Below are 19,094 nucleotides of genomic sequence, written 5' to 3'. Positions count from 1 at the left end.
AATCATGGAATGGGTTTGCATTTTCTACTGTAGAGGTACTGAGGCGCTCACAGCCTGGATGACACCGGGAACAGTATTTCGCCCTAAGATGCGTTCTCATCGAGAAGCTTGTGTTTGTTGGCCAGTTGTAATATCAGATCATTAGAGGTAGACTCTGGAGAGAAGTTTGCGTGCTATGAACTGAAGTTTGCGTATTGCTCATTCGTCCCTTCCTTCTCTCGTCCAGATTGTATCCAGGATGACAAATGGTCCTACAGGGAGATCAGACCCCATCCCGTAGAGCACGACGGTTTTGATTTCTTCGACGGCAGGAAGACGGAAGGAACTAACCAGCTCCGCACCACTTGAACCCCTTTGCGTTTGAAACTTCGACGCGGTTATCCTCGGGAATCACAGTCGTCTTCATTTCAAACTTGCTCACTTTCGCGGAGGTTGTACTCCGCCAAGATCAGGCTACAAACAGGACGATGCCACACCTCACAATGATAACAGCGCTAGCCAGAGTGGATCCTTGTGTCCGCTCGGGACCGATGGGGGGCAGGAGGGCGATGGAGTTGATCGAGACGAAGTACCAATGTACCTGAGGTGGGGAGGGGAGCCTAGAAGTGAGGGGGAAGGAAATGAAAAGAAGATCACCGAGGGGAGTACCTGCCCTGGATAAGAGCATGGGGTGACGAGTTATTGAGATAGGCGGTGCAGTTATGGGAGATATCTGAGAGCAATTTGATGTTTGTAGAGATGTGGTATCGGGAAGGAGCAGTGGAAGATCACCAGACTGGCCGGGCCCTTGGTTGGGTTTACGGGATTGCCAAAGAGAGCACAAGGAATGGAATGAGAAGTGGAAGTAGACGGATGATATCAAGATTGCCAGCCAGCCGCTAACTGTTCGGCCATCTACGCTGCCATGACTCTCTCTCTTGTTCGTTTCCACGGGGCTCACTCGACAGTCAAGAAGCGATCGCGAACGGCATCGTGATTGATCGTTTGGACTTCATGGCGGAACAGAAAATCTCCCCGGAGCGCTAGACGATAAAGACAGCGCGCTCTTTGCAACTGTGGCCAAGACCATTGTCTTCCAATCTTCCTTATTGTAACTGCTAATTCTTCGTGCGAAAATGCGAGAAAGCGGTAGTCCTTCATGGCCAACTGCGACCGCGACGCCGGGCTTCCGCCTCGTCAGAAAGTGTGCACAACACCAGGAAAACGAAATCAACATCTCTGCAGGGCTTCCCATAGGAGACTTCGGGTATTTTTGAAGCCTTTTCACATTTGGTTTCAAGCTGTGTGTTCAGAATGCGAAATATTGCAGCACCCAAATCGCCGAGTGTGGCGCTGGTCCCCCCCGCAGACACTCGATCATCACCACCACAAGCAGCATTATGTTGTCGCTCTTGATACACCAGAACATCGAGACAGCATAGGTCGAACGTTTCTATCGTGTTTGTCTCGATAAAATTCTCAAAATCCGAAGTTCTTCTTCTGATTGCCTCATCTTGATAGAAACTTGCCCTGTAAACTCGGCCCAAAACGATGAACTCCCGCGTATGTATCACTCTTACATTCTGCTATAACCTATATACCTTAGACGAGCGATCGAGCTTCAAATGTGATTGATGCGATAACTGCTTTTGAAGTCAGAGCCCATGAAGTGGGAGTGGTCCTCCCAGTCCACAGATGGCGAATCTGGCGAAGCACAGGTCTCGCCTGGGACACTCAGTCACTACCTCCATCCATAAAGCAAAGCAATGATCTAACTAACATGAACTATTTGCTTCTGTAAATGCATGTTCCAACTGTGTGCAGCGAGAAATCTCGAGGAAATGTGTGTGCGATGTCAATCCATAGCCGGCGACGGTGCGGGGCAGGCCCAAGTCACCCAGGACACTCGGTCACTACAATACCAGGGATTTTGCAATCAACACACGAGTATATTCTATGAACTCTTCCGCGTTGTTAACTCGTCAAGATGCAAAGAACTCCCTCAGTTTCACGTTTTCTACAAATGTGTCTTTTCTTTGTTGGCCCCCTTTCCGAAATCTCCTTTGACCGGGCTCCCTTTGCCGACCGACTCGAACAGAGCCATTCTTCCAGTCAACCGTGCCGAGATGTTCCTTTTGACAAAACCTCAATGTACCACTAATTGACCTTATGTCCATAATCCCATGTGTAATGTCCTTGAGTCTTGCCAAACAGTCGAGCGCTTCTTCTTCCCTTAAGCCCTTGTTGCTGCTGTCATCACGAAGGCTTCGTGCTTCAGCCAGCCTGCCTTCGTCTTGCACGTCTCTTCCATAGTCAACGACGTAGTGCGCCCAGTATCTGGCGAGGAATCCACGGAAACACTGTAACACAAGGGGGTTAGTCATGGAGTTCGTTCCTGTAGTTGTAATACCGTTATGCCACATTATTGGATCGCCTTTGTGCTTGTCGTTGTCTAGTCGCTGAAGTATTGCTTCCAGAACTAGACAAAACGGCACAATATGCGCAACAGACAACGAAGTGATTTTATGGAGGTTTCTGACGTACCTTGAAGTGGGGTTGAAGAGGAAGTTGCCCAGCGCGCGAGGTAATCAGCGAGTCTCTCGGTCGTGGAGTTCGTCGGACATGGAAGCACTGCTCTTTTGGGCATCCCTCGCCATCTGGATTGCTCTGAGAAGGGAAGACTCCTTGGAAAATTCAGAAAGAGCTTCGCGAAGGTCGCGCGTGGTTACAAGGTTGCGATGTCTTCTGCTTGCTGAGAAGCGGTCGCGGCGGATGCGCAAGGTTTGGGGAGTATCGAGTCTCAGAACCGCTTGCAAGGCTTTGTCCCAAGTGGAGATTTGGACAACGTCCGCAAAGAAAAGAAAGGTCAAGAACTTCATGATGGCGAGTCTGGTATGCGAAGTGGAGTTTTGGGTGTTGTTGTCTTGGAGAAGTCTTCTTGGATTGATGAAATTGCCTTGCCGCAAGTAAGTTGTAGAGGTATCACTTCGCGCTTGGAACAAGGTCAAAGGTTGATGACAGGAATCAGGTAGACAAGACAACCTGGAGGGTCACTGTTCAGGAACAGGAAGGTTGCTGCCACCGATCACGAGTGCTCAGAAAACTCGCTGGCGACCGTTTTAGCATCTGACCCCATCAATGCTCTCTCACCCTCACGCAGTTACCCGGTACTAGAGGTACCTCTACTAGGTACCGGATCGAGATTCTCGCTACAACTAGAAGTCACATTGTCAGGCGCTGCCTCTACGAGTAGAATAGCCACGGCCAACAGCTGGATTGAGAGGCTGTAGTCAGTGTAGCTTCAGAATCAACCGTAATGTCCCTCCCACATCTGTCTTCCTTCAAATGACAATAAGCTCAGCCTCAACTGGGACAATCCTCCAGCTACTCCCGGTATTGGGGCGTGCCACAGACCCACAAAGGGGTCCTTGAGGCTGGGAGGGTCGACACGTCTGAACGACAAGGCTTTTGGATTCCTCCAAAGTCGATTCTCACCTCGGTATGTCTCAAGGAATTGGTCTGACCTGCCTCTTTCTTGTCATCCTATCTCGAAAGCAAACAACTTTTCAACAACTTGCTCGCCTTGATCATCCAAAGCCAGTTCTCGTACCACCGTGAAGGTATGCTGTGCAATGGATCAAGACAGAAGTCGTCGAATCGTCTGATCAAAACCAGGGCTGGCGTCATCTGGTTTGCTCCGGCCATCTCGCACAGCCAGGTGACACCAGAAGTACCAAAGTCACTTCTCCCTTCATGCAGTCCTGCAGGCAGGGCTCCACCCTGACTTGCCCTCCCAACAACCCCACACACTCTTCTTTTCTTTTCTCCCACACAGCCTTTTAAACCTTCCCTTCTTCCTTTCTTCCTCTTCTTCTCTTTTTCTCTTGCTTCATATCTCACCAACACAAACTTCCCCCGACCTGCCCGAGGGGGGCAGCCGCCCATGGCTAAAGCCAAAGCTTGACCCACGAGGGAGAAGGCCTCAACCTCAAGATGTACGTATCCTGCTCTTCGTCTTCTCTTCCTTTCTTTTAGTTCTTGAACCAGGCCGATCGAGGCCTTGCTCGCCGTCATTTTGTTTCTCGTTCATCCATTTTCTACATGTATCGTCTCTCACTTCGACATCATTTCTTGCAGGCTAACGTCTCGTGCCTAGGGTCATCGGTGCCATGGCTTGACAAGAATCTTCCCCCCACTGAACCCCAACGCCCTCGGCGTCCCGTCGGGCAAGTGATATTTCATGTTTGGTCGTCTTCACATCGCCTTCAACTCATGTACTGACCACCATAAACAGTGGCCCAGTACCCACCAGGCCCGTGACTGGGACCACCGACGGGGACGCTACAATGGTCCCTCCTGTAGCCAGAAAAGCATACCCGTACGTTCATTTCATATCTCATCTCACCTCACTCTTTGATCGTCAGCTCACATGTTCCAGTTGGGATCCTGGAGGTGTAGCAACAGAGGAAAGCGCTCGCTGGAGTTTCGTCAGCGGTCTTGTCATCGGCCGCCGACTCCCTCGCAACGAGTCCAATCTCGTGAGTTCACTTGATGTCTTCCATTTCTCCCCAACCAACGGAAGCTGACCACAGTTCCATAGGTGACTGTGTCAACGGCTCCAAGTGCTACAACTGCGGCGACTCTCCTTGCCTCACCCTCGGTGGGACCAGTCTTCGCCCTACTTGCGTAGTACACCTCGACCGTCGCAGCAGGGGCTACCTTCATCCGCGGGACGTCATCGGTCGCCTTGTCATCAGCAACCTGAGCCGACACGGGTTCATCGGCAACTCGAGCATGGGTTCTCATGGTCCCTCTGTGATGCCTTTGGCCGGGGCGCCGCCCCCGAGCCGAACAAGCGCGCGGCGCCCCGGCCGAACAAGCGCGCTCTCTACGTTGGCGGCCTTGACCCTAGGGTCACCCTAGGGTCACCGAGGACGTCTTGAGACAAGATTTTCGAGACTACTGGCCATGTCTAGAACGTCAAAATCATTCCCGACATTGTCGGCGGTGCCCCCCGCGCCGAACTAGGGGGGAGAAAGGCGCAGCCCTGAGCACACCAATGTGCACGTCCTTGTTCACACCTGTAAGAGGGGAGCCGGAGGCTCTGCTGAGAGAGCGCGAACTTAACGGTTCCAGCAGCGTTTGCTCTTGAATGACAAGGAGCAGGAAGATTTGTCAATAATCCAGTTCCGTCGGAGGCCTCTCGAGGAACACAATCTCCGTCGCTGGACTGTCCGGGTACGTCCTGGGCATCCGGGGATGGAGCTGGGGAGTCCTTCGGCGGGACTGGATGGGTGGTGGTGGTGGCTTGTAAATAACGATAGAAAAGAACAAAAAAAAAGATAAAACAACAACTCCAAGTGTTCTGAATGCGTGATTGTTGGTGTGATAGGGTGTGTCATGGAATGCGCGATACATCTGCAGTCAGACATGACGCTGGGGTGTTGCCAAAAATTGCTCAGTGCTGATCTTCAGACATGGAATTATTTTGTTCAGCTGAGCATGATGATTTCGTCCATTGATTGTCGTTGTCGCTGTCGCCGTCACCATCAACATGATTTGGAAGGAAGAGGACCGTCAGTCCCATGAAGTCAAAAGTGGCGCCCGACGTCGTAAGCTGGTGGAACCGGCAAAACAGGCAAGTACCTACCTACCATACAGGATGCAGCGCTGTTACCTGACTATCGCAATTCGCCCCAGTTTCGTGCAGGCGCAGATAATGATCCATCTAAGTGCCATGGGTGAAACCCCACCCTCTCTCTTTTTCCCGCTCACACTCATAACGGAGCCTCAAACCTCCAAACAACATCGACCATTTTCACAAGAGATTTTTTTTTTTTTTTTAAACCGTATAACCTGTTCTCTAAACGCCGTGAAGTTTCTTTAAACAAGTGAACCCAGCCTGTCCCTGTGCGAAAATTTAACTGTCTTTATTAGCCTGAAGGAGTTCTGTGGTGGGCGTTACAACGCTTTCAAAGTGCATAGTATCAGCGGCGCGTGTCGGCGATGGGAAGTATAACCTCACATTCATATGAACAGCCGCATCAACTACTTGATCCAAATACATCGTGAGTTGCAGTAAATCCGCCGTCCTTCTGCTGTATAAGTCAGCTTGTGCTGGCGCCCATACACTTTCATGCAAAGCCGGCTGGACCTGCAGCGCCGGAAATCTGCGGACGAGTCAAATGCTGCAGAATCTGCCTGTGGTCCAAAACCAGAATCGAGCAATCTTCACTTTTCAACAAAAGTTATACCACTACACTCAAGTACTTCATCGTCTTTTTTCTATTTGCTATATCACTCTATCTAATAGCTGGCTCTAGAGTGCTCTTCCACCTCTACTTTTAGGTATCTAGGTACCTAGTTTTTATGCAACACGAAGTAAACACCTCTGACACGCGGAATCTCTCCACTTCGACCTTCACCACTTCTTAATCCTGGTCTTTGTTTCCCTTCTACGGCCGTCTCTACCACTGAGCTTCTTTTCCCCTTTTCTCCAAAGTCGTTCACGAGACGTGGAATTTCATTTCCTGGTCTTCATTCACGCCGTCCACGGAGATAGGTAACTTTGGCGATCCAATCATCGACTTCATGCACTGAACAATTCCACGCATGATCGCCTCCATGAGACCTTTGACTCTGCAGTCTCCGAGCCCAGAACCTCGCTCAAGCAATCACGAGCTTCACAACTTCTCTCTAGCCGGCCGGGAACATCCAGAAACCCATCGAATTGAGTTGAGTTTGGCGCAATTGTGCCTTGCCTTGACGACATCAATGTGACAAGGCCGCGACTACTGCCAGGATTGTCAAGACAGGGTATAGAGAAAGGTCACACACGCTGATTGAAAGGAGGAGAGGCTTAAGAAGGAAGTGAACGGCAATGACGGGTACCATGGGTCGTAGCAAGCGCAGTTGAAAGCACTTCTATTGGTCTGAGGGAATCGTTATTATTTCTTTGCTTTTGGCATCCCTATATCAAGCACTAGGTACCTCTCCTGCAACAGTCTCACGGTCAAAGACCTACACAAGCAGTGTACGCCTCGAGCAAAAGATTCTCTCCTTTTGTGTGAGTGTTCTTGTTTCCATGGAACATATTATGATCCCTGCCCCTGCTGAAAAGTTGCGCTGCCCATCTGTGGTGGTTTCGCCCGAACGTTGGGACCGTGTTGTCCGGCCCAAGCTGTCTTATTTACTCCTGCATCCCCCCACCTGTCCCCAGTATAAAATTTGGAGTTGAACAAGGAGTACACCTGTATTCACGCGTTGGTGTTGCCGGTTGTTCAAAAGAAAGAGAAGTGGCGTTGAAAGGTTCCACGCGGGTGAAGAGTGCTCAGCTGAGTCGAGAAGTGTTGGTCTGATGGTGTACTGCATGGCGGAATCAAAGGGATGGACACCCAATTGGATCTTGTCGACTTTCATGATGTTGCCAGCTTCCGTCTTTTGTTCCAATTTCTGCTGAAACCACCACCGCTGCTGCGGGAGAAGCCACCACCGCCACCGCTGAGGTTATCAAGGCCGCAATGTGTGCCCTGAGGGAGTGATGACTTCGAAGACTCTGGTCCAACGGTCCTTGACAAGTCGGTATTGTCCATCTTCAATTCAAACTGGTTTCAAAGGCTCGAGAGCTGAAGAAGAAGCGGGGTCCTTGCTGGACTTGGTGTGGTGGCTGCCGAGTCTGCCGCGGTGTCCGCCAGCTGCGCTGTATCTTGTACATCGTGCTTCTTACCTAATCTTGAGCCAAGTTTGCCACAGCAGTGGAACTGACGCCTCTCCTAGACGGTGCCAAGGTGTGAAGATGGTCTTTGTTTATCGTTGAATAAGGCTTTTGTCTGGCATCGTATCACCAAGGTCGTTGGCCAAATTCACCTCGTCACTTTTCAGCTTCAATCTGTCGACTGTCCGACGCCTCTCCTACACCTTGGTCGGAATCCTCATGGTAGCTGGAAGTCCTCAATGTCGCGGTCCTGAAAGTCGGGGGGCTCAAAGTTGAAGTTTCCAAGTGGGAGCGAGTACACGGGCCGGGGGTACTCGGCCCTACGGCCCTCCAACTCGTTGTACCTGACCCCAGAGTACCTCTCAGCGCCAGGGTGCCTGTCGGGCCCTTCATCGTCGAAGTCTTCCACATCAGAATCCCCAACTGGATCCCTCTCAATATCCAACTTCCAGGCATCCAAACAACTCCTCAGCTCTTTCACCAACTCCCTCGCCTTCTCCTCATGTCCCTGTCGGCCGCCAGCCAAGCCACACTCAGGCTCCTCCCCCGCCTCGCAACTATCCCACGGCTTAGCTATCACGCCACGACGAAGTGCCCACGCTATGGTCTTGAAGAGGAGAGTTATGCAACGGGTCTCGTCTCCCCCGAATACTGCCGTGAATAGGTCTAGACAGTGGAGTTCCAGACCTCTCGTCCAAGACTCGTAGTACTGCGGAAGCCAGGGGCAAGTGCAGACCGAGGACTCTTGTGCTTGGGCGTCCCTGGCTGGAAGCTGGGAGACGGTAGGGAGTGGAGCACGGAAGGGTGGGAAGGGTGCGTTGCTGTAGAGGATGTGGTAGAAGAGGAAGAGAAGTCGGACGGCTGGGGAGGGAAAGTTGTTTAGGTCATCTGTTTACCTCTAGTGTTAGTTGTTGTTGGCGCTCGTGGAAGGGAAACGAAGGAAGAGAAGAGTGGATAAGAGGGTTGGACTTACCAACGATGGCCATCTCCTCCCTTGATAACTGGTGTTGTTGGTGCATATTGACGCTGGGGTGGGTGTCACCTGCGAGGCGCACCCAGAAGTGCTCCGGCAGCCGCCTGACCAAGTCAACGCTCAGCTGCATGAAGATATCCAGTTGGCTGAAGTAGAAAGCAGCCTTGGTCAACTTCCATCGGACTACCAGATTGTCTTCGTCGACATCAAGATCGTCCCTTTGTTCCGAAAGCCATCCTTGCGCCGCCTGTGACAGCGTGGCTGTGTCGGAAGATGGATCCGCAATGCCGATGTCGAACTCCAAATCGTGTGCCGTCTTTGCAATTCGGAACACGAGGTCGAGGATGTCCGGCGTCGACGGGCGGATGGACGCTTTGCCGGTGTGGCAGGCGCGGAGTATCAAGAAGAGAGCCTCGGGGTCGACGTCGGAAAGGGTGATCTTGAAGTGCCTCAAGTCATCGTCGGTGCGAGGGATGTTGTTGATGCACCTCCCGCTGAAGAGGCGCTTGTACAATGAGGAGTTGAGGAACAAATGGCAAGAGCGGATCTGTAAGAGGCGTTGAGGAGGTTCAACGACGCCAGGCGAGGTGTCTCCGACCAGAATAACTGTGTCGGCGTCGCGGTCAAAGACGACGGGATCTTTGGTTCCGTAGAACGTCTGGCAAAGCAGCAGGTCAGGCGACACCGATGTCATTGCCGGAGAGGAGCGAGCGGCAGGCGAGGTGCTCTGAGGAGGGTTTTTTGGGTTCATCTTGCTAGGTTGTTGACGATGGCCGCCCTGGATGATCAGATACTGTTTGTAGAGAACTCCTGGAGATGTGTCCGGAGCAGTATTGAGGAAGTTGGCGGTAGCGAAGAGTGAGGAGTAGGTAGTGGTAGATCTATCCGCGTCTCCTCGTGTTGGGTGATGGAAAAAAAAGCAAGTGTAAACAAACGGAGAAACTCGTTCTATATAACGGAGCGCACTTGTTGAGGTGAAGGGTATTGTGCTGTAACGAAAACTGGGAGTGGATATTGGCGGGCCGGTAACGTTGAGTGAAGGGAACAATCGTTCCTCTGGACGAACCTTTGCTTCTCCGGATGACACCGTATTCCTCCACCCACCCAATGTCGCAGAGGTCGCACCACCACGTTAAGTCGCCATTTTGTGTCTTGGGCGGGACATATTTCCCATTTTCTATGGCTAGAGGTACCTACCTCTATGTGGTCGGCAGTCTCTCGGTGCTTTCCCAAATTTCCGGCGAAGTTAAACGAAATCTCACACGTCTCGCAACAGTAGGGACCTAGTAGGTACTAGTTAGGTCGGTAGGGCCCGATGAGCGGCAAGAGATATTTGAGTTTCATTTTTTGGTTCGAATGCTGGGGGTGCTGGGTTTATATACACAACCTCTCGTGCCCAACCGGACTCCCAAACAGCCAACTCTTATCCTTCAGAGTGACTCCTTCCCTGACTCCTTCTGTGTCAGTCATTCCTTATGACTCCCCTCGCAGTAGAGGCAGGCACAAGTCTAGCACGGCTGAAAGTTATGATGTAAGCCTGAAGCAGTCAGCTCAATGTGGTTCTTATACTACAAATTACCGCGGCGGTCCCCACAACAACTGCATCTGAGGCCGAGCACTGGGGAAAGCGACGCATCCTTGTGGGCGCCAAGAGAGCTGAAGAACTTCATAACTCTCGAGACGTCGACTGGCCTCGCCAGCGCCTGGGTGCCACGAACAATTAAGTCGCTGTCTGTATAAACGCGACTCAGGGGGTGACTGCGGTGGATTAGGTTTTTGATCTGGGCGTTTCTTTGAATCTCGGACTGCACCAGGTTCCGGGTCTCCTCCTAAGAGGCCTTGGGGTCCTGGGTGAGCTGTGTGACACGATCGACCATACTAGAGGCTTCTGCGATATATTGGCTTGTCGCGTCATTTTTCGGATAGAACAGGGGAAAATCCTCGTTGTTCACCTGTGTGGTAACGAGCCGTGGGGTCTCCCATTGGGCGGAGAGCCTCTTGATGCAGGTGTCTAGACAGTACTTGTCCAGGCGAAACGCAGGGTCAGGCCCAAAATAAAGCTTGCCCTCTTTCCTGCAGAGCTATAGACATTATTGCCAGGGCAACTTGAAGGAAGAAAGAGACTGGGACAGAACATACCTCTAGAGGTACCTGGGAAGTGCAGTGACGACTGAGACGGTATTTTGGACGATGCCTGGGTAAGTCATCGTGCCATTCGGCAGGCGCCGCGGAGTGTTCAACCCTCTATTGACCACCATCACATGGTTCTCCCTGCCTACCTATTTATCTAAGGGCGTACCAAGAAGGGGGGATCCTGAGACTCTTTATTCAGGCTTTTCGCATTTCGTACCTACTTCGGACGAAACACTTCGCCGTTGATCTCTCGAGATAATCCGTTGTCGACTTGATATGATTAGGACGACGAGTGTTTTATCCGGCAAAGATCAGACCATGCTAATGGAATATCTTCAAGCAGACAGGTCCTGCGGTCTTAGCCCGCTTTTTGCCCCGGAACGCGGCGCTGTGGTTTTGTGAGAGCGCTGATTCGCGGTCAGACGCCACATGTACCTCTTCACGACCGATTATATTGTCGATCTGGAGTAGGTCCCAGGCATGAACGTCCTGCGCAAGATATTGAAGTCCTCGCACGAGGACTGGGCCAAGGCCTTTGAGGCGATCGTCTGCGCCAAATGTACTAGCCGCGTCCTCTGGCTGCTCCGTGACCAATACGAGACATTTGTTGGTTAATGCCTCTACTCTGCCGGCGAGCCGCTTGCCATGCTGCAAGTGTACCCGGTGAACCTCCATTCTCGAGTTGCTGCTAGCAGGGCTGCCACCACCAGCAACCGGGCCGCCATCATCGTCAGTGTCAGCGATAGTACGATAGCCGAGACGTTGGTACCTACCTACTAATCGGCAGTGAGACTATTCGTACCTCTAGGTACGAAGCATGCCGGGCAGGGTCGTAGGGAGGTCATCAGCAACCAGCCGCGCTTGCATCGCGGTCAAGAAGGTCGACGTATACTGGCGCAGGCCTTGCAGGGTGGCAGCAGACAAGGGGGTGCCGACGGGGACAAGGGATACAACTTCGGCAGCCATGGCCTACAGGGCATCGGGGGGCCTCCAGCATGTACCTGCGACGATACAACTTTCCGTGCAGAATTGAGAAACATGTATGACAATCCGCCGTCGTAATCGGCGCGCACAACATAGATCCCTGACAACCTGCACGCCCAAACGTGGAGCGGAGTTGTCGGCGCGCCTGGATGATTGAAAAACGTCTTTCCGCGTCCGGTTGGCGGCCAGGTTCGCAACGTCTCGTAGAACGGGCATCCTGGTTGGTGGTAGGTCCTTGCTCGCAAATGGCAGTGTCTACCATAAGCATCGCATGGCCGTGAATGTCCTGGGCCAAGAATTGCATTAGTCGAACCAGCGTCATATTGAGTGCTAAGGTCTTGTCGTCCTCCGAGACCTTCGGCATAGCTAACTCGTCAATCTCGTAATCAGACGGATCGACCGTGACGTAACATTGCAAGCACAAGGCGGCCTTGTGAGGGCCGTCTCGAGGTGGGAAGTTGGACATCATAACCGGAAATTCCAGGACACGGATACCTATGTGCCAGGTGTTCCAGGCAGCGGTTGCTGCTCATGGCCAAAGGCTCGGGGCAGCGGCGTCTGAACATGTCGATCTCCCACAGCCATTGATGCCAGCCCGTCACCAACACCGCCCTCGACATGCCAACCAACAGGGTATAAAATGCCCGACCCGCGGTCAACCTCAACGTAGTTAAAATCATAGAAGACAATACATCAAAATCATCCACATGTCCATGACTCGGTTAATCTCACAATGGTGCCCAATCAACAGTTGATTTGAACTGTCATTATCTCATACCATACCATTTTTTTGGAATTCTTCTTGGAATCTATTTGCTTCGCTTCATCGCGTCTATCGCGCTTCGACCGGCATGCAGCTTGCCCTGGGTCAAACATTAAAGCCAACTAAGGTAAGATACAACATCATGAAGGCCGTGGACAGGGGCTGGGTTTCCCGTTCGTTGAGGACGAACAAACATTCCAATCCTTCCATCGTATATCCCATCTTCAGGCATGAGAAGAGTGGGCTGAAGAATATACTCATTGCTCTCAGACAGTAGAGGTACGGAAACGATTGGTTCGCCTTCCGATTCGCCTCAAAGTTTTTATGTGCTGTAGGGACGAGAGGTAGGTAGGTAGGTAGGTATGCTTGCGGATCCTTCCTCAACCAATCATCCACCTATCTTCGCCTTCGCCTTGTTCCGCGCAGAAATCTCTCCATGTTCGTGAGTAAGAAGCCACATAAAGCCATTGATACCTGAATGAAAGGAGAGTACAGCCAACTGTTTTGAGTACCTCTAGGCTTTGGACCTGTCACCTGGCTGTAAACGCCGCCCTCACGTATTTCTGACAACTCACACATGCGCTGCCCCCGCCGGGGAGTTGTAGATCCCTTTAATGAATACCTAGAGGCGACGGTGGTTGGCCTACTAGAGTCAAATGGGGAGCTGGAGTGAAAGTTTGAAGGCATTGGGGAAGGGGACAGAGGACAGAGGGAAGAGGGAAAAGGCACATCTTCGCCAGATGAAACGTTGGGCTTATAGTGGTTGCATCAGTGGTCGGGGTATAGTCTGTCGTAGCTGGGCCTGGCCTAACGAAAATATTAGACCCTTCGATGGCTCGGTGGCTCGGTATCCTAGAGAGCAACCGGCGGAACGGACACTTTTTGTTGAAGACTATCGTGTTGTAATAACTCAATAAGCCTCATTGACATCAACGCCAGGAAAATGATATCACTGACGTCAACTTTCCACTCCTCTTGTGCTTATCAAACCCCACTGTTCTCCAGTTGGTGGAACGTTCAATATCCTGTTGCAATGGCAGATATACACAGAGTGGACATGCTCTTCTCCAATTACAAAGTTTTGACGACGTCCGAATACTGTGATAAGCAGGGTACGTAGAGGTAGTGCTGTACCAAGATAGGGGGTCCGCGTGTAACATGGAAATGAATCATGTCCAGTCTAGTTGCAGTGGAGTCTAACCCAATATATGTATCTAGAACCACAGCTGCCCAAAAAAAGGGGGCGCTCTATCCAAAATGCCCCCCCTGTCCATATTTCCGTCTATCCGAAGCATCCGAGCTTCCCCCAAACCAAAGTGTGAAAACCAAAGAAATGTAAATGCTCGCGTAATTGCCTGATTGGTCGCCAAACTCCATCTAAGACCCAAAGGAGAAAAAAAAAGAGAAAAGTGAAAGACATTAACAAATGGGGCCAGTCTGTGGCCGTAATCCTAAGGCGAGCAGTAAGAAGACCTGGGCAAATCCTAAGAGAGTATCTTCTTACTCCACCAGGTCCCGGATAGAAGGAACAAGGAAATACAGGGGCTGGTGGTCCACTGAATCTTCTCCAAGCCGAGGAAGAAGGGACAGCTGTGCGTTGCCTTGCGGCTTCAACAAGATATCTTCATTTGTGGCGCTGGGTGATTAGTGGGTCTCCTTGCTGACAACCTCCTCACGCTCCAGACCAGCCGGCCTTGTAACGGAGAGGTGTTTGGGGAAGGCCTTGACGACTCCACCACCGGGGCACTCCATGAAGGGGTTGGGGTCAGTGACCTGGTCGAGGTTGCCAAATGTGTGGTTGACGCCACGGTGGGAAGCCTCGTCAGCCTGTTAAATGTCAGCATAGGACGAGCTTGCAGAAGTGCTGACGAAACTTACTCTAACGTAAAGGATGAGGTCCTTCATGGTCCTGTGGCCCTCGGGCATGTTCCAGTAGCGAACAGCAATGTCAGGGATGCGGAAGTTGGGGTCGGACCACCTCTTGAGGCAGCCGTGGTCGAGCTCAAGCAAGCAGCGGGTGTAAGTGTGAACGGCCTCTTCCTCGAGGTAGCCGACGAAGCGGTGGCAAATCTTGGGAGAGAGGAGGTACGAGATGAACATGGCGTTGTAAAAGACACCCTGAGCACCGAGCACGACGAGTCTCATGAACCAGCCAGGCTTGTACATCTCGAGAAAGGTGAGGAGGTGCATTCTCTCATTGTAGGACTCTTCGAGAAGAGACTTGATCCAGCCCTGGTCGGGCTGGAAACGGCGAATGGACTGGAGGTGGCGCAAGCCCCCGGCAACCATGCCAGGAACACCAGCAATTGACTCGAGGAAGATGAAGCGGACGAGCTAGTATCGTTAGCATAGCACGAGGTCGGGTAGTCGTGGATTGAACCTACCCATTGGCGTTCAGTCAGGGGCTTGCTGGCAGCCAAAGCAGTTGTGGGATTCTTGGAGTCGACCTGTTGCTCAGGACGCATGCCTGTGACGAGATCCATCCAGAATCTGGGGAGAATTGGTTAGCGATGAGCGACCAGAACTCTTGGACGTCTTACATACCTGCATGTGCGGACAATCTTCCAGGCCACCCAGTCACCGAAAGTCCTAGGCTCGCGATGGCTGGGAACCACATTCAAGAGAACGTTCTCCTTCCAGCCGTCGTGGGGCCATGTGAGCGGCAGAGTGGCAAAAGCATTTCCATCCCTAACCTCCGAAGTTGAAGCCGAAGAAGTACCAACATGAGTTGCAGGAACAAGAGGAGAGACGGGGCCGGTAGGAATGGCGACGGCCGGCTTCTTGGAAGTGTTGCTTGTCGAGATGGCGCGAGGATGGCGAAGAGCGGCGTAGCCGACAAGAGGAGCGGGAGTGAAGAAGGACGAGCCAACAGACACGCCCTTGTTGAAGAGCCGGAGCTTGGAGCAGTCTGGAAGACGATGAGCCATGGTTACGGATGTTGTGAGTTTCCGACAGAAGAACGAATGACTGTGATTGAGATGGCGTCTCACTTTATCCAGCTCTCAAGGGACATGACGAGGTAGGGGAGAAGATGTGCAATAAGCTTTATACAGATGAGCCATGGGCCGAAACACTGGACAACAGCTCCAACACCCTGAAGATTCATATTCACCTGGATCTGAATCGCGACGCGATGGAGCTATGACGAAAATAGGGCACAGCCGAGGATCGCCGTGACTGAGGGTGTATGGAAACGAAAAGAGGCCGGGGTGGGATATGATTCATGAAGACTGGGTCGCATGTGGAAACCCGAAAGGACGAAATGAACGGTTAGAGTGCTGTATTTCCTCAGATACCGCCAATGGAGGGCCTTGCCCGGTGTCGCCTTGAGGTGACATCCCTTTAGCCCTATCAGATGGTTTATTCCGGGAAACATGCTCCAAGATCTGGGAGGAGTCATCGGTGTAGGCGGCGGTCGAAGAATATGTGTTGATACGTGCCAAGGCAACCAAGGTCGTGACAGCGTCGAGGTCTGGATCACAGTAGCGAGTGTGATCCAGGCCTCCCTGCCTTGGTCTACCGCCACTTGGTTATCTCCTCCGACAATCAACCGTCAACAGTCTGGGTGTGTCTCGGGGAGTGGTGACTGGGCCGTTTCCAGAAGTCCGGACTCGCTGAAACATGTGAAAATCGATTGGTAGAAGCTTGTGAAGGCGTCAGCGAACAACAGCGTTTGACACTTGACAGTTGGCTTGAAGTGGGAACTCGGGATGTTCGGGAGTACTATGGAAGGAGTGGAACGGGTGGAGGAGGGAAAGGGATGACCCATGTGAATGTGCCGTGACGACGACAAGCTCCCATGGCGATCATCGTCATTTGGGCGTGGTCTGTATTCAGCCTCAGACCTTGGCATGATTTCGACGTCGCGAAAGGGCTGAGCCATGTGATGTTGGGCGTCAGGGTGATTTTTTGTGAAAGAAGCAGAGACGGTTGACGGTGTTGGTACACATGATCATGGAATAGTACTAGGCCTTTGGCTTTCCGTCTCGACTTCTGAAGATTGCAGGGTAGCCAAGTTGGTGGTGGTTTGTCTACCCTGACATTTGGCAGATGAAAGTCGGGAGGTTTCGGAGCAACGGAACGAAACCCCCTGAGTCAACAGCGAGCTCGCGTTCTCATGGCAGCGAGAACCGCGCGGTCGCTGTTTTCCCATTTGTTCCGATCAGCAATCTTGGAGACCCATCCGCCACAGTGAAGTTGCCAATGCGAAATGCGACAAGAATGGAAACAGACGGAAAATAGAATGAAGAGCGAGACGAGAGAAGACGAGGAGATGGAAATCGGTGGATTTGACTTTGATTGCGATTGAGATGGCAATTGCGAACTACATCGAGGTAGCTGCCTAACCTAAGTATTCTTGGGCATCTCAACTCAACGAACTTGGAAGGACCAGATGTTGTGAGTGCAGGTGTCCAGTCATGATTCAGTTCCTTGGCAGCTCCTTCTCCATCGCAAACGAACATGGAATTGTTGTTGCCAAAACCGAAAGTTCGGGATGCATTCGTTGTTCGCACTTACTTGCCGAACCCCTCCGAGAAGCCCCACTATTTGATGGCTGTTCCTGGCATTGGCGATAACTTTAATTTGTTCTGCGCTTATCCATTGGTTGAGGCAGCTGGCACCAGCACTTGGTCCGTGCTGAGCATCCGTCATTGTCTCCATCGGACATTATGGAAACTCCAACACAGCCCGCGACATCCCGTCCACCAAGATGACTACACAATCTCTTGACCGCCATCATTTGACACAGAACATTCCATGACTCCAAACCACGATCAGCAATCCTTACGGATCTCATAGGGCTGAGAAAAGTGGTCTGATCAGATCCTTCGCGTACTTTCGTTGTCGGTGACTGAGCAAATCGTCACATGAGCAATCCGCGCTGAGTGAATGCTGTCAACGATGAGCGGATGCCTCGAGTTCTAAATCAAGATGCCTTTGGATTCCCTCTTCTCAGTCACTGCAGGTTCGGACTGGAGACCGCCGCAGCGGACAGGCAGAAACTCACCGTGAGCCACCGGCATCACGTGCCACCCCTCACCTTCCTTCCGTCTCTTCTCCAGATCGACCTTCGGGACCGAGAGCTGGCCGCCAAGGTGTTCAACACAGATAAGAGACCTCTTGGCAGCACTTTCGAGGCATCTTGACACGCTAAAATGGATCACGATAGGTTGACTTAGTGGATTACCTTCATCCCGAAGGAAGCAAAGACGACAATTCGTAGGGCAATGGTGGGGGGTCTTATTGACTCACGATAGTGTCTGAGACGATGACGCAATCCTTCACGATAGCTGCCCGTGAGTATACTTACATCTTGGGGTTTTGGTAGCCTGGAATTTGTTCCTGTTCATGATCTTCCTCAGACACAACATTCGCACCGTCAGCTCGTCAGAAACCACTATATCACCAGAGCATCCAGTGGATCTCAACTAACCAACACGTCAAACACATTATCAACTACATGCAAAAAGCCTTCGGCCAAGATGTTTTTCATCGCCGCTATCCGCAACTGGAGAGTTGACCCCCGCCGCGTCAAAGACGAAGCCATCCGTATGTTGAGGATCTTGACCGGGTCGATCTAGACAGTCCGTCTGGGCCCATCTCGGGGACGCCGACGGCAGCCACCCCGTGCCTTCACAGAACGTGTTCAACATCTCAGCATATCAAGTGATAGTCTCAACCTCCCCCATCGGGCTCTGCAAGGACAACGTTTCCTCATCAATCATCACATCCCTACCAGAACGTCAAGAAGACAACACAACTAGCGTACTTGCGGCTTAGAAACACCAATGACATGGTCACGAGAGTCATCAACATGAGTGATCAGGGATGTGTGATGCAGGTGCTCGGGAAATGCGCGGAATGGGTGGAAGGTAATGACAATGACGGAGGAATGGCAAACGTTTACAATGTCAGGAGCTGGGCTGTCTCAGTTTGCGCTTGATGGATGGGAGAACGGGTTGCATGACAAGAATGACGGAGCTTGAAGGTTGGGCTTGCTGATTAAGTACCAACGCGATTGGGGGTTTGTTTCTTGACAAGGGAGTCGGGATGGAAGTATCTGAATGAACGGATATCTGGTGCGGCTGATGTAGATTGTTCTCAACAAAGGACGTTACCGGCTTCGAATGACAGCTGTTGAAAGGAGAAAAGAGAAATCGATCGATTCCAGAAGAGTGATTGAACATGAGTCACAGGGAGACAGAGACCGCGGCCATCTTCACCTCAGCATTGTTGTGTCGTTGATGTTTGGAGTCAGCCGCATACCTGCACTCTGGCGTCAAGTGCTACACCCCCTTCATGGCAACCAATGTACCGCACCGCCGAGATGGTGTGGTGGTCTGCTTCGTTTGATCGCAAGATGTGCAGGCGGGAATCTTGCGTCTTAATGGAAATGTTGAAATGACAGAAAATACCTCGCTACACTAGTACATGCCCACGAGGTAGGGAATAGGATGGGCGGGAGATCGTTGGACAGGATGTTGATTGATTGTCGACGGAGGTGGTGTAAGCGCCGAACTTGCAAAGCTAATTTAGGCAATGGAGCT

General features: G+C 51.8%; 6 protein-coding genes across 6 annotated transcripts; 1 reads left to right on the top strand and 5 right to left on the bottom strand.

Moving 5' to 3' along the window:
- Positions 1–1,961: 1,961 nt before the first annotated feature.
- NCU10502 (hypothetical protein) lies at positions 1,962–2,858 on the bottom strand (the record flags this gene model as incomplete). The annotated part of the gene is made up of 2 exons (XM_001728214.1): positions 1,962–2,339; positions 2,709–2,858. The coding sequence occupies 2 exons, from the start codon at positions 2,856–2,858 to the stop codon at positions 1,962–1,964; spliced, it is 528 nt and encodes a 175-aa protein (XP_001728266.1).
- Positions 2,859–4,325: 1,467 nt separating this feature from the next.
- NCU10644 (hypothetical protein) lies at positions 4,326–5,030 on the top strand (the record flags this gene model as incomplete). Its single annotated transcript, XM_001728213.1, has 3 exons — positions 4,326–4,357; positions 4,418–4,517; positions 4,956–5,030. 3 exons carry the CDS (start codon positions 4,326–4,328, stop codon positions 5,028–5,030), a joined length of 207 nt encoding a protein of 68 aa, XP_001728265.1.
- Positions 5,031–7,910: 2,880 nt separating this feature from the next.
- Positions 7,911–9,417, bottom strand: NCU04877 (hypothetical protein; the record flags this gene model as incomplete). The annotated part of the gene is made up of 2 exons (XM_954041.1): positions 7,911–8,554; positions 8,667–9,417. 2 exons carry the CDS (start codon positions 9,415–9,417, stop codon positions 7,911–7,913), a joined length of 1,395 nt encoding a protein of 464 aa, XP_959134.1.
- A 1,078-nt stretch (positions 9,418–10,495) lies between these two features.
- NCU04876 (hypothetical protein) lies at positions 10,496–10,873 on the bottom strand (the record flags this gene model as incomplete). The annotated part of the gene is made up of 2 exons (XM_954040.1): positions 10,496–10,739; positions 10,818–10,873. 2 exons carry the CDS (start codon positions 10,871–10,873, stop codon positions 10,496–10,498), a joined length of 300 nt encoding a protein of 99 aa, XP_959133.1.
- Positions 10,874–11,603: 730 nt separating this feature from the next.
- On the bottom strand, positions 11,604–12,252 carry NCU04875 (hypothetical protein; the record flags this gene model as incomplete). Its single annotated transcript, XM_954039.3, has 2 exons — positions 11,604–11,768; positions 12,043–12,252. The coding sequence occupies 2 exons, from the start codon at positions 12,250–12,252 to the stop codon at positions 11,604–11,606; spliced, it is 375 nt and encodes a 124-aa protein (XP_959132.3).
- Positions 12,253–13,664: 1,412 nt separating this feature from the next.
- aod-3 (alternative oxidase-3) lies at positions 13,665–16,994 on the bottom strand. The gene is made up of 4 exons (XM_954038.2): positions 15,091–16,994; positions 14,931–15,036; positions 14,425–14,880; positions 13,665–14,373 (listed from the first exon to the last, which is right to left on the bottom strand). The coding sequence occupies exons 1-4, from the start codon at positions 15,471–15,473 to the stop codon at positions 14,191–14,193; spliced, it is 1,128 nt and encodes a 375-aa protein (XP_959131.1). The 5' UTR covers positions 15,474–16,994; the 3' UTR covers positions 13,665–14,190.
- Between the last annotated feature and the right edge of the window lie 2,100 nt (positions 16,995–19,094).

Source organism: Neurospora crassa, linkage group IV (genome assembly GCF_000182925.2).
Source record: "Neurospora crassa OR74A linkage group IV, whole genome shotgun sequence".
In the NCBI taxonomy this organism is placed as follows: Eukaryota; Fungi; Ascomycota; class Sordariomycetes; order Sordariales; family Sordariaceae; genus Neurospora; species Neurospora crassa.
Note: the sequence above shows the minus strand (reverse complement) of the source record. Positions and strands in the feature narration are given on the sequence as shown.

What these genes read in the sequence shown, in the direction of transcription:
- aod-3 (XM_954038.2), bottom strand. Translation starts at nt 15,473, where the DNA reads ATGGCTCATCGTCTTCCAGACTGCTCCAAGCTCCGGCTCTTCAACAAG. An exon ending in AAGATTGTCCGCACATGCAG is followed by an intron (nt 15,037 to 15,090) that starts GTATGTAAGACG and finishes AATTCTCCCCAG; the next exon opens with ATTCTGGATGGATCTCGTCA. An exon ending in CCCTGACTGAACGCCAATGG is followed by an intron (nt 14,881 to 14,930) that starts GTAGGTTCAATC and finishes TAACGATACTAG; the next exon opens with CTCGTCCGCTTCATCTTCCT.